This window comes from Siphateles boraxobius, unplaced genomic scaffold (assembly GCF_051911475.1).
Source record: "Siphateles boraxobius isolate OS27281-9 unplaced genomic scaffold, OSU_SipBor_1 43, whole genome shotgun sequence".
Taxonomy (NCBI): Eukaryota; Metazoa; Chordata; class Actinopteri; order Cypriniformes; family Leuciscidae; genus Siphateles; species Siphateles boraxobius.
The window spans coordinates 4,483,256-4,496,974 of NW_027509064.1; the positions used below are offsets into that span (position 1 = coordinate 4,483,256).

Consider the following 13,719-nt stretch of genomic DNA (forward strand, 5'->3'; position numbering starts at 1 on the left):
TCTTAAACAGATTCGCTTTGCTCTCAGGGCAGACTGAAGGGTCAATGCCAAGGTCTGGGTTAGAAAGGCTAGTCTTAGAACAGTTCAAAGGGCATCCAGTTAATATTCAAATAGACCCATATTCATAGTAAACCAAAAGCATCCTTTGGAGAATATTGGACTACCATGTAAATATAAATCATTCAGCACATTAGGGATGGGCATTTTTCAAAAATATTACATTCGAATATTCGGGCTCATAAAAATCGAATATTCGTTTATTAAATGATGTTTACCGAAAAATATGTTGTTGGGGATTTTTTTGTCACCATTTCTGAAAAAGATTACGATTAGGCAATATACACAACAAGCTTACAATACATGTTCAAGTTTTCTTTTAGTAAAAAAAAAACATTAAACAATGTGTAAACGAAATGTATAAAGAACAAAAGCATTTAAGCTCAAGCAGCGTGAACGGAAAAAAAAGGCCCAATAAAGCAGACTGTGCCACTTATCGTACAGAACATACAAATACACTCGAGTCAACAGCATAAGATTATCGTTTATATAGCTAGTTTCACGTTTATGTTGAGAAAAACAATATCCACATGCTTGAGTGAGAAAATGCGGTGCACTGACAGACGTTGCAGAGACAATAACGGTGTGCTGCTAAGCGAAGTTTCTAACAGCACTTTGCGTTTTTTGTTCTTACCTGTCTCCCTCAACGAAACAAAGTATATACCTCAAAATCATTTTACTATCAGATAAGTTATCTCGGCACTCGTTACCAGGTTAGCCTGCCCCCAGTCGTGAATGCAGTGATGGACAGCTGTATTTCCTGAACTAGGCTACTGGTGTTTGGATTTCATGTGATTTCTCATTGTAGTGATGATATTATAACTCAGATTCATTCATTAATTTGTGATCAAAAGCAATTCCATTTTGTTAGATCATTTACATAATTTTCAATTAATTCCAAACTTTGCAAGGCAGACGACAACATTTATCTGATAAAATACAAACAACTTGTTAACACGCTCCACAGCGCCACCCAGTGCATTTGATTATAACTGTGAGTTAGCGCTTGGGATTTATCATGGATTCACTGCATTTACGGCCAGCAGAGCAACGTAGTAAAATTAGAATAGTATTTTATTTTTCGAATAATCATTGCAGATCAAATATTCGAAAATGTGAACATTCGTTCACACCCCAGTACATGTATGGTTGTCAAAAGTACCGGTACTTCAGTGCCAAATCGATACTTCAATTTTAAAAACGTAACGGTACCAGCCTCTCTGCAGCACTGGGTCAATCCAGTACCTGCTGCTGGCCAGTTGCTTTCAAACGCTGTCGTGCTTATTTGTGTGGGTGCTTGTTGAATAGCATGAAATTTTTCTATTTACAATTTTTTGCAGCGTTGATTGCAACCAATCCCAGACAATTTTGTTTAGCACGTGAATGCAATGGCCAATCAGAGGCATTTAAGTTAGTTGGAATCCGCTCAATACGCCAGAGTTCGTTTGACAATGTTTGATGTTTGAAAAATGGACAGGACAAAAAATATGATGAGTCAAAATAGATCTGTGCATTAAGTCTTAAAGTATTAGGGCTTGTTCAAAATCTTTCGATCCGGTGCCAATTTCGATACCTCAGTTTCGATACTGGTTCCTAAAGATACTTTTTTCGATACCAATTTTATGAAATCCATTTGAACAAGATTACATAACACATTACCTCAGAAAAACTTTAGTTTTATTTTTTCAGTTTGACTCATGCTCCTTTTAGCCAGTGCAAAAAGGAACAAAAAAAGCACAAAGGAACAAAAAAGTGATAAATTTTTTCATGATTCTTTGATGAATAAAAAAATCTAAAGAACAGCATTTATTTAAAAACTAAATATTTTGTAACATTACACATGTTTTAATGTCACCTTTGATAACTTTAATGCATCCTATTTCTTACTGAAAAAAGTTCTGACTAACCAACTCATTTTTGAACGGCAGTGTAGGCTACATTCAGTAGGTTATTATTTATTGCAATATAAACACTGTCAGAGTGATCAACAAGGTATCTCTTCATTTACCAGTCGAAGACGGAGCAACTTTTATGTTTACTCCGTGCACTGTCAAGGTCTTCATCATATTTGTCGTGGTATACCGGTCTTTGCAGCAATTATTTTACCGCAAATACTGCATCGCGCGCTGTTGGCATCGAGCCTGGAGAAATGTACCCACACTTTTGATCGACTTTTCCACATCTTTAAGGTATTATGTGTGTGTGCTCGCGTCTCATATGAATATGTGCGCGGAGAGTTTGTGTGTGTGAGCTCGAGTGTCATTGAGTATGTGCGCGAGTTTGTGTGTGTGCGCTCGCGTCTCATAAGTATGCGCGTGGAGAGTTTGGGCGTGCACGCCTCATGAGTATGTTCGCGGAGAGTTCAGCGCGTCTTGTTTGTGTAGAGTTTGCGTGTGTGTGCATTTCATATGTATTTGTTTGAGCACTGACGTTGACGAGTTAACTCCTTAGGTATCGAAATCTGGAACAGAACAACGTATCATTTTTCGATACTCGATAGTATCGAGGCAATTCGGTCGGTTCCTAAAAAGTATCGAACTCGGTACCCAGCCGTATAAAGTATGCAATCAGGGTTTTTCCCTGTAATATAAATATTTTGGCGACTGCCCAAAAATGAATCTTCGTCCCTACCAAAGATTAATTTTATCATATAAATGTGACGATACCTGCCGTTTTGAAGTAGGCTACTGGTTTCCCTGCTGATAGCTGGCTGCTTTAAAACGCTCCTGTTTTGACGCTCTAAAACGAGTGTTTTTGTGACTTACTTTTCAAATCAGTCACTCATTGACTTTCTACAGACAACGTAAATGTTTTATGATGTGTCCTGACATTGATTAATTTTTTTATTCATGAATAAATAGGACAAGTTAATATTACAAACTATTTCTTTCTTTCAGTACTGGTCTCGAAAGACCCTTTTTGTCCCAGGAAAAATTTAACTGAACAATATTTGAAGGCAAATTGGTAATGTTTTAATGCATTTACTTATAATAATTAATAGTATTAAAAATTTACTAATTTCATTCAATGAATACTTTCTATTTTCAGTAAAAACATATTACGTTTTAAAAAAAACTTAAAACAAAATGGTTACAACAGTGTTAGTTTTGGTAACGAAATCACTACCCAGAACTAAGGGTGGGTGACGAATAAATTCTTATTTCACGATATGAGAAATTGTATTCGATATTACGATATAGTAATTTTGTGTTATTTTATCTCATTTGTTTTATTAAAAATAAGAAAAAAGCAGCAAATTACAAACGATAGGACAAACAATATAAAAAACATGAATTAAACCATTTTTATCAGGTACAATAGGTTTATTTAACAGTTAGAATTAGTACAGAAATGTAATGTAAAAAATAAAATATTGCAGTCTTCACTGTGTGAATTCAATATACATTTATTCTTAGCTAAAACAAGTTATTTAGTCAAGAGCAGCAAGTTATTTTCTCTATTGTTTGATTGTTTGATTAACATTAAAGGGACACTTCACCCATTTGCATTAATCTTTGTATTTTAGAAACCCAGACATATTTTTGAATGGTCATGGATTTTTATTCCCTTATTTTTCCCTGAGATGGGAGAAGTAAGGATTTAAGTGTTCCACTTCCTGCTTTTTATGACGTAAAAATCGCCATTTTGCGTCATAAAAAGCAGGAAGTCCAATTTCTTTGTATAAGGGTTAAGACTACAAACACTAGCTGATATTTATTCAAAGATGCCAATTTCTGCTGGACGAAATCTCTGAAGCGGGCAAGGACGTTTGTGTAGTGAACCATCCGAGTTTCGCACCGCATATGGACAGCGGCGTCCTGGAGACATACTTCAGAATCCCACAGGTGAACTGGAAACGACAGACAAAGCCTGCATGGACAAACGGACGTCTGACTGTAAAGTTAGTGTTTATATTCTATTATATTCTTATAGCAACGTGTCACGCTAAGCACAAAGACCATGCATCGCTAACTGTGTGCTCAATGTCTCGTAGACAATATTTAAAGGGTCACTCCAACCATTTGCATTAAGATTTCCATTGTTAGAAATCCAGTCATACTATTGAATGGTCGTGCAACACTCTTTCATTTTCCCCTGAGACGAGAGAAATCCTCTATTTACCTTTTTCACTTCCTCCTACAATGATGCAAAAATCTTCATTTTACGTCATTGTAGGAGGAAGTGTAAAGGGGGGGGATTTCTGTGAAGACTACAAGCACTAGTTCCCACCCTTTCAAACCCCCCCATAGGGGGTTGGACCTAATGCGCCAACAGACCTATCAGATCAGTGCCAGTGCGTTTGATTTCACCGGGAGAGAAACTTTTTGAAAATATGGCCGAAGGTACTGAATACACAGGCGGATGGATTATGGAGGATCTGGATTTTGACAAAGTTATGGTAGAAACGGATGTTCGTGGCTACCTTTATGAGCCACAGAATAGCGACGAGCAGCTGAGGGCTATGGAGGAACTGCAGGCGGCTGAAGCTGCTGTCACCACAGCCGATGCAGACGATCTGCTTGCCGCGGACGAGGAGCCCGCAATGGCTCGAGCTGGGGCAGATTGGTGGTGCCTGTGCTCTCACTGTACGCCAATGGACACAGAACAAGAGTCTGTCTGCTGCCGAGAATTCCAGCGGTGCTACGGAATCGGAGGATGACACGGACGTGTGTTGTTGCTCACCCAAGTTTCACACCCCATATGGATAGCGGCGTCCTGGAGACCTCCTTTAGAACACCTAAGTTCAACTGGCAACGTCAGCCAAAGCCTACAGGGTCAAATTGTCGTCTTTCTGTAAATTAAGTTTATTTTCATTTTGTTAACACGCTAACGCTGCAGGTTCATTGCACAAATATCTTGCAGTTAAACTAGCTACTGTAGTGGGAGTGGTCTGCAGAGCTGAGCATTGCAATGCACTATGGGGATTGTTGTCTACAATCCACAAGCACTAAAAAGTCATTTTCTGCCTTTTATTGGCCAAGAATGTCCTAAATTAGAAATTTATGATACTATTCTACTAAATATGAACCACTTTCAATACATATTCATGTCTCCACCGGTGGAATGACCCTTTAACCATTTCTAAATAAATAATGAATTCGGCAACAAATTAGATATTTTTTCTGTGGAATGAATTTTAAACATGGAAGAGTGCTTTCTCTGAATCTGATAGGCGGATACCTCATAGGCGTTGTTCTGGATTAGTGGGAGTGGCTTGCGGAGCTGTGTAATGTGGTGCATTTTGGGAGTTGTGGTTTTCCATACAAATTTGCCCTAAAGTTACTTTCTGTCTCTACTCTTTGCAACATCAAGCACACTCTTTATATTCTCATTCACGCATTCCATCACTCTGAAGTGTCATTAGTGCTATTTGCATACCGGGACGTACACGATATAGCAAAATCTCTAACGAGACATTTTATACCGTGGTAATGATATCGTTATATCACCACCCAGCCCTACCAAGAACCGTGAAATTTGACTGGCATTGGCACAGACTACTGAAATTTGGTACTGTGACAACCCTAGTACCATGTTGATAGTAGGGCTGTGAACCTACACTGGTCTCACGGTTCGGTTACGATTATCATGTCATCGATTCAGTTCAATTCGGTATCACAACGCATTTCGATGCACCGCATCCTCAATTTTCAAATTTACTTTAAAAGTGATCCGTGCACGTGCGTGTGTGTTTGTCTGTTTGAGAAGTCGCAGTGACAGAAACAGTGACATTCAAGTTTGAATTTCAAAAGGCCTGTTTATGCCATTAAGAAAATAAAATTTTATCAAATCAATTTTGTTTTAAAGAAATGTTTATTTAAAAGCAGCGCTCATTCATCATTGTATATGTCACCATTAGAGGCGCGCGCATCAACCGTCGAGAGTTCACTGTTGAAGATGACGATCATTTATAATCACCCGTAACACAGAATAATTGTAATTTCACCATCGGCTGGCAGCGAATACTTAAATCAGAGAACAATATTGAGGCGGGTGGATTATTTGTTTTGGCTGCGGATTCGGGTGACGTTGAAGCTCATTCTCTTACTCTAAAGCAGTCTGGCTCTGCCAGGCGCAACAGCTCGGGGTGAACACGGCTAACATTGTTTATCAAGTTAATATAGCTATTACCTCCTGCCTATTCTATTTGTGCGTGACATGAGCGCACACAGCGCATGTCTTCTCCAGGTCGTGCTTACCAGGTAGTTCATAAAAGCCGAAATGTGTCCAGATGTAGGCTTTTAAAGTAGCTGGAGCATTTTTAATTATGCGCACACATCTCGCCTCCCTCTGCCAGTGTATGGTATCACGACAAAGCACATGCGTGACAAATGACGTCAGAAAAGCGTCAGTACATTGTAACCGGTTATGGTCTATTACTGAACCGATAACCGAATCGTCCTCGTCTGCATCGCGATGCATCGTAGAAACGATTAATTTCGACACCCCTAGTTGATGGCAGAGATTAATTTCCATTAATCTATTGAGACTGTCCATTTCCATTAATAAATTAGAAACTCTGTCAAGAATCCACATGAATCACTCAAAACATTCACAGAAGTCTCTGGAAAAAAAAAATATTACATTTATTAATAATTTATCTAATCTGCAAAATTGGGGTATATATATGGTCAAATTAATAAATAGTGTTAAATGAATCAAAAAAACTTAATGGAAACATATCACACATAGATTTACATATTGCATCATTCATGCTAATCTGCAGTCTCAAAACCTTTAACATTGCACAATTTATCTGGCTAGACCACAAATTAGAACTTAAAATACACAAATAAGAAATGTAGTAATCTTTGTACAATTTTTATGCACATCTGTATCTAACTACTGTAGGTCCAAAAAGGTCCAGCACATACAGAACTCCACAAAGAGCCCATTCAGTTTTCAACATATTAAATATTCATTAGATAACAAATATTATAAAATATCTATTCATTTAACAATGTCTTCAGCTACCTACACAAAATTTGCTCACAAAAGAAATGTTCAAATCTAAAAACTATACAGCGAGTACGATCAAACTCAGAAATAAGTTTCTGTGCATTCGTGAGTCACATCAACACTAAATCACCTGTTGTTTATCTAAAGAGAGACAATGTCGCTTCATCCGGTCTGATTAACAGAAAGAATCACCACAAACTCTCATCTGAAAATTAAAACACTCCAGAGGAGAATATACCATTTAATTAAGGAAAAATATTCTTGTCTTCCCATAAAGCTTATGTAGTAGACGGACTAAAAATGTATTGCACTGGCTGAGGGTCTTAAAACACTTTACTTCCACAGAGAATACACGATCAAGTCTTCAAGCATTTTTATCTTATTCAAAAAACATTATCTCAGAACAGCATGAATGTCAGTGTTCAAGAAAGACAGAGTTTGACAATGAGGACAGGATGGTAGTATAACAGCAGTGACACTTGGCTAACACCTACACAGCATGTAAACACAGAAACACATTGAGTCTGAAGAAGCATGCTACTTTCAATATTACCTGCACCGGGATCAGGGACACACTGTGTATAGGACACACTTAGCCTATATAATGAGTTGAACCTGAAATGTATGATAAAATTCTGCTAATCTCTAATAATAATACACTGCTGCTAATGAACATTTCATGACATGCAAAGAAAAATAGTATGCATGAAAGAGGTTAACATTAAAATGCATGTAATTCAGAAGAATTAAGTTTCACATCAAAAGAGATTCAGATAGGCAATCAAGATTCTTAAATGAACAAAGAATTGAGACCTTATGATGTTAATGTTCTCATTAAAATACCACAATATGCTCATAATGTAACCTAGTAAATAACCTTTTTATGAAATACCTCTGAACATTGGACATTGCAGACCCTGCAAAACCAATGTACATCACTAAAATGTGCTCTACACTGCACACAATGTAAAGCAAAGTTGCAAAATCCCTTAATCATGATTGTTAAAAACAAACCAGATTTGTGCATGAATGACCTGTTTATGAAATGCTACATAAATGAAATACCAGTATGAAATTATCCGGTTTCAATGCAAAAGTGACTCAAAATGAAAAAAAGTATGTTATTAATCAAGTTGCATACATTTAAAACGTAAAAACGCTTTAAAAGGCGCCCAATGCACACCGTGAGAGTAAGTAGAGCAGCTCTTTTGCGGGGCTCTTTGCTGCATTAGATGCAATTATAAATGGCCAGGCGCAGGAGAAGAGGCAGCCAATCAGATTTGAGCTCGCGTGTCAACCTAAGACCAACTGTCTTCTGCCTTTGACAGAAGGATTTTACCTCCATAATTCAAATCCCAAAGCAAAGCAGCCCGCTGCACTTATTCACATCACTCAGCCTGTTTACACACACGTACGGCCCAAAAAACGCTTCAAAACACTCCCAAACGCGACGCGTTTCAAATCAAACCGATCTTAACTGTTAACGCGGCGTTAATGTTCACTTTTACCCCACGAATTGTGATATATTCGGACTGAAAATATGTGTTTAGCATCGGTTTTTAACTAGCAATTACTCTGATAGTCTGGGGGCTAATGAACGAGCCGTTAACGAACTCGCATATCTTAACAGAATAAACCGAACAAACAACATTCATTCAAAACTTTCCCGACAAAACTACCGTATTATCAAATTATGTGAATCTTGGCTTACACGAAGCTGGACTTTTTGCTGCATGCACGCAGCGAGCCCTGCCTCAAAAATTAGCATTACTTCAATGTCAACATGCAAACTTGAGCCCCCATCAGCCCTGTCCGAGCTCTGGACATCTGTCTCGCACAACCAACCCAAAACGAGTCAACAAGGGACAGAAATACAGTACAATAAAACCTGCTTACATGGACTGAGTTCGCTGGAAAAACAGAGGCAGCCATTTTAGAGCAGACTGAAGTTGTGTCCCAAATGTCATACTATACACTATGTACTCAACCGTCTATTGTATGAATTTTATACGGTTATTTTGTCATGCAGTAGTCTGAAAGCCCCTCCACCTCCGCTAAGTAAGGAAAGCTGCGACCGTTGAGTGCATGAGGTGTCCAGCCTTCCACACTTCAATATTTTCGGTGAAATGAGTGCATCATCCGGGTATATAAAATGCACTTGTTCTTTTTAGATTTTTCAGTGAACACTATTCATACTGTGTATAATACAAAACGGCATACATTGTCTACGTACGCGAATTGGGACGCACCTTGGAAAAAACAATAGCAGACTCGTGCCGACGCACACAGCTCTAACGTTAGCCAAGCGAGTTAAGCAAAGTTTACCTGGGTCCTGTTGAGGGCTTGTCCAGTGCTTCCCGGGCTCATTGGAGGAGGGTGATGGCTTCTTTGTTGCCAGGCCGGATGGCCGCCACCGTACTGACTACTGATGTCCCCCGGTCCTTTGGTAGCCCCGTCCTGGCCGCTATACTCATTGGCCGGGTAGTTTTGGTAGCTCCTCGTGGAGCTTGGAGAAGTCAGAAGCTGGTTCAACGTTGGGGTGGACGTGGGCTGAGGGGTTCCCATGTTATACCTCTGGTTGTTGTAGGAAGCAGCAGCAGCAGTAGTAGTAGTAGTTCCTCCTGGCGGCGGTTGCTTGCCTGGCTGCCCCCCGGTCGTCGGCTGCTGACTGTTTCGCGGGGAATTCATGCCGTAGCCTTGGCCCTGCTGGTACGGAGTCCGGTTTGGGAAGGGGCTGTAGTTGTTGAAGTGGTTCGGGTAACCGTGTTCGTGCGAATTGGGTGGGTATGAGTCCATCACCGCCGGCCCTGCCATGCCAGGGCTTTGTTGTCCGCCATGTTGATGAAAAGGGGCCCGGTTGTAGTGCTGGTTGAGGCTGTATGGAGGTGGGGGGAAGGCGCCCGTGTGGTGGGGAGCCATGCCGGGGTGGTTGTTTCCTTCGGAATCATTCTGGCTATTGTTATTGTTCACCCTGGACGGGTTCCCGTTGCCGTTCTTCATGTCAGGGTCTCCTCCTGCTCCTCCTCCTCCCCCAGCAGCATTTCCCACATCGGCCCCGTCTTGTAGTTCCTTCTGGCCCGGGGATCCGCCGTCGGAGCGCGGCTCCTTGCTTTCCTGCTGCTTATCTCCGAGCACCGACTCGTCCTGCGGCTCCCGCTCCGGCTTTTTAAGTTCGACGGGCGGGCTAGTGTTGAGAGTGGCGACCTGAGCGGCCATGATCTCTCTCTCTCCCTCTCTTTCACCGCGAGTCACTTTGAATATAAATACAACGCTCTTATAAAGACGTGCCCGTGTCCCGTATCATTCCTTCGACTTTCAGACCGAATTCGGTCTTCTCTCCCGAATGCGACTCGAGTATAAAAAGTTTCTTGGAAAATATAAATAAAGGTCCCGGGAATGAATTTAACCGACACAAATGTGTGTGTGAGTGTATGTGAAGGGGGGGCCTCTTACAGAACGAGAGCGAGAGAGAGAAACCGATCAAACCAGCACGAGGCTCTGCGAGACACAGCCATTTTACCGAAGCGCGCGGTCACATGCAAAATGCGTCATGGACCACTATGCGGATCCGGAGCGAGAGAGAGAAGTATGTCATCAGGTACTTTCACATAGTTCTGGCTCCAGTTCGTGGAATGAACACAAAATACGTGTGAGCTTTGGTTTTATTATGAAATAATACATAAAATAGAGATTGTATTGTGAGTATTGTATTAAATAAATCTAGAGTGGTTGTTGTTGTTGTTAGGTGGAGTGCAATGAAAAATTTAAACTCTTTTAAATAATTTTTACTTAACATCACCATGAAATCCAAATAAAAAAAATCCTATTTTTTATGGAATATTGCAGTATTTGTTATAAATATAATAACTATATATATATATATATATATATATATATATATATAATATGTTTTTATTCATTATTCAGATCATAATCGTTAACCAAAATAACTTAGGCTACCCTCTCTCTTGCAGCAACATCTCTTCTCGGATGATGTGTTTACTGGAACAAGGGCGGGACAATTCCCCATTGACAAAATCAAGTCTGCCCTACACTATTTCTTGTTGTTGTTGTTGTTGTTTTTACTTTTCTTTTCTTGCAAAACATACAGATATGACATGTTTATGACATACCACTTTGTATATAGTATACACAATGTATTAGCAATATGTTCAGTGGCATCAGAATACAAATGAGAAAAGAAGAGTTTACATTATTTCTTGTTCAAAAAGACGTCGGTTCACTCAGATATACGTCACAATACGGAAGAAAAGACTATCTCAACTTCCGTTTCACGCCAATTTTAAAAAAAAATGTGCCCATGAAAAACTCACTGCCACAATGTTAGGGATTCCAGGATGCTATGCAGTTGCCAGTGTAGTTGCTATGCAGTTGCTATGGTGTTGAGTGCTTTGCTGAGGGGTTGCTGGGTGATGGACCCATTTCACATTTCCGGGGTTATCAGAAGCGGAAGTCATTATTATTGGGTAAACTTCTAGGCCTATAGCGGCAAACGGGAGACGACAGCAAATATCATTTTTGTATTTCCATTTGCTCCAATAGCAAAAGTGAAAGATCTGTAATAGAGTTTCCACGACTTTCCAAAAGAGCGGAAAAAAGAAAGTTGATTAGAAGAGAGAAAGTTGTCAAATTTGCCATCACTCCCTCAGCCATTTTATTAGAAAAACCTTCACAGAAGTGTTAATTCATTTTTACATTTACTAACAAGGTAATATAACACAATAAATAGCGTAATAAATGTAAAAAAAAAATTTTTTTAATGAAAATATGAAAAACTTTACTAGATTTGTGATGTTTATAAAAGTGGAACCGCATCATCACAGACTGTGATTAGCACACTTTTTCTCAATCCGAATCTCATTCACGTCCATAACAAAATTGTGTGACTTATGCACCCATCTCTAAAGGGGAAGCGTGTCATTTCGGTGTCACTCCTGTCACCAAACAGAATGTTCAAGAATAATGACTGTTTTCAAACAGGTTTCATGAACACTCCTCCCATCAGCCATTGGTCAGCCAAAAGGATTATCCCACCCCAAACTCACACCATTGGTTGAAGTCATATTACTGTGTTGGGTTTGTCCTGATACCACTGAATTTTTTAGTATTATTTATATAATACTATAGTATTTACTCATATTTTGAATTAGCTTCTGTTTTTATTTTTATTTTGTAATTTTCTTACGTTATTTTGTTAATATATCTTTATTTGTTTCTTTACATATTTATTTAGCTTTCATTTATATTTTTATTCAGTTTTAATTTAAGTGGCCCTACTTCAGAAAAATTCTTTTAGAAATAACATTTATAACACATATAAGCAACATTTCAAATTTTTATTTAATATTAAGTTATTTTTTCAGTTCATCTAATTTGTTCATTTAATATTTATATTTATATTTTAATTTCATTTCATCTTCACAAAAATATATTTAATAGCCTAGTTAATATAAATGATATTTAATTTTAGTTAATAACAACATTGAGAGGACAGACAGTGCCACGTTGTTTACACTTTTCAGGGAAATCATACACGTCTCACCATATTAAGCTGGAACAGGACAAAGTATTTTACCATAAAACATTTCACACTTTAATGCTTAGATTAAGGGATTGTTCATATTGTGCTTTGGTGGGCACCGCTAAGAAAGGAATAAATACAATTGTACAAAAAATAATACTTTAATAGTTACATTATATTTACAGTATTATAACATGAGATGTACAACACTATACAAAATATAAACAAGTGTTTAGAACCAAGTTTGTTCTTGTATATTTCAGACAGCAAACGAGAAGGTTTATTGCAGCAGCATTATGTTTGATCTGTGCAGAGGACAGCATGAAATTACAGCCTGTGTACTAATGTGTATGTGCGCATGTGTTCAGAGAAAGAGAGAGAGAGGGGTGGAAAGGGAAAGAGGATGGGGGATGGACCGAGAGCAGGAAGTGAAAATGAAAAAAAAGTGAAATGCAGCGCAAGCCATTGAGAAAGGGAGAGAAAAAAAACTGCGTAGGCCGCAGCAATCAAATCTGGCACACCAAATTCTACAGCGAAACATAGACTTGGTTTGGTAAAGAGATACCAGAGAGCTTAGAGACAGGCAGGGCAAAGTAAATAACCAAATGGAAACAGCCATGCTCTTTCCCCCACTCAAACACTGCTGCTCTCTCCCCACCCCCTCTCATTCTCTCTGCCTGTCTGCCTCTGCCTCTGCCTCTCTCTCTCTCTCTCTCTCTCTCTCTCTCTCTCTCTCTCTCTCTCTCTCTCTCTCTCTCTCGCTTCTCGCAGCAGCGGCTGGCTCTGTGCTTGCAAAAGCAGCAGAACTTTGCTATCTGGCTGTGGGGGATGGGCAGCGAACACGCACAGCGGCTTGCAATGCAAATGCAAAACCAACCTGCGCCAGCGAAAGACGCCAGGTAGCCTGACCCGTGTCAGTGCTCATAAACAAGTTGTTACTGTTATAAAGTAAAATAGACTCAAAATATTTTATAAAAGCGTTTGTGCGCATGTTTGTGTGAGTGTGTGTGTGCTCGGTGCGAATGCGCGTGAGTGTGTGTCGAGGAGGAGGGGGGTCAGTCGCTGACTATATCAGCAGAATTGCGAGTGTTGTGCGGGTAGAATGTAGACATGCAGGCAGCAGAGGGGGTTGGGAACTCTCTCAAGCGTTTTTTGCATTT

At 39.4% G+C, this 13,719-nt stretch overlaps 1 protein-coding gene and 1 long non-coding RNA gene across 2 annotated transcripts in view; one reads left to right on the plus strand and one right to left on the minus strand.

Annotated features, from left to right (window-relative positions):
* Positions 1-10,552, minus strand: part of arid1ab (AT-rich interactive domain 1Ab) — a 122,575-nt gene extending 112,023 nt beyond the window's left edge. Inside the window, exon 1 of the mRNA XM_077200129.1 lies at positions 9,343-10,552. Coding sequence (XP_077056244.1) covers positions 9,343-10,233 — 891 coding nt within the window. The 5' untranslated portion in view covers positions 10,234-10,552. The remainder of the gene's footprint in view (positions 1-9,342) is intronic.
* On the plus strand, positions 10,496-11,221 carry LOC143708799 (uncharacterized). Its single transcript, XR_013193659.1, has 2 exons — positions 10,496-10,615; positions 10,992-11,221. It is a non-coding gene; the product is annotated as an uncharacterized LOC143708799 (long non-coding RNA).
* Positions 11,222-13,719: the final 2,498 nt, after the last annotated feature.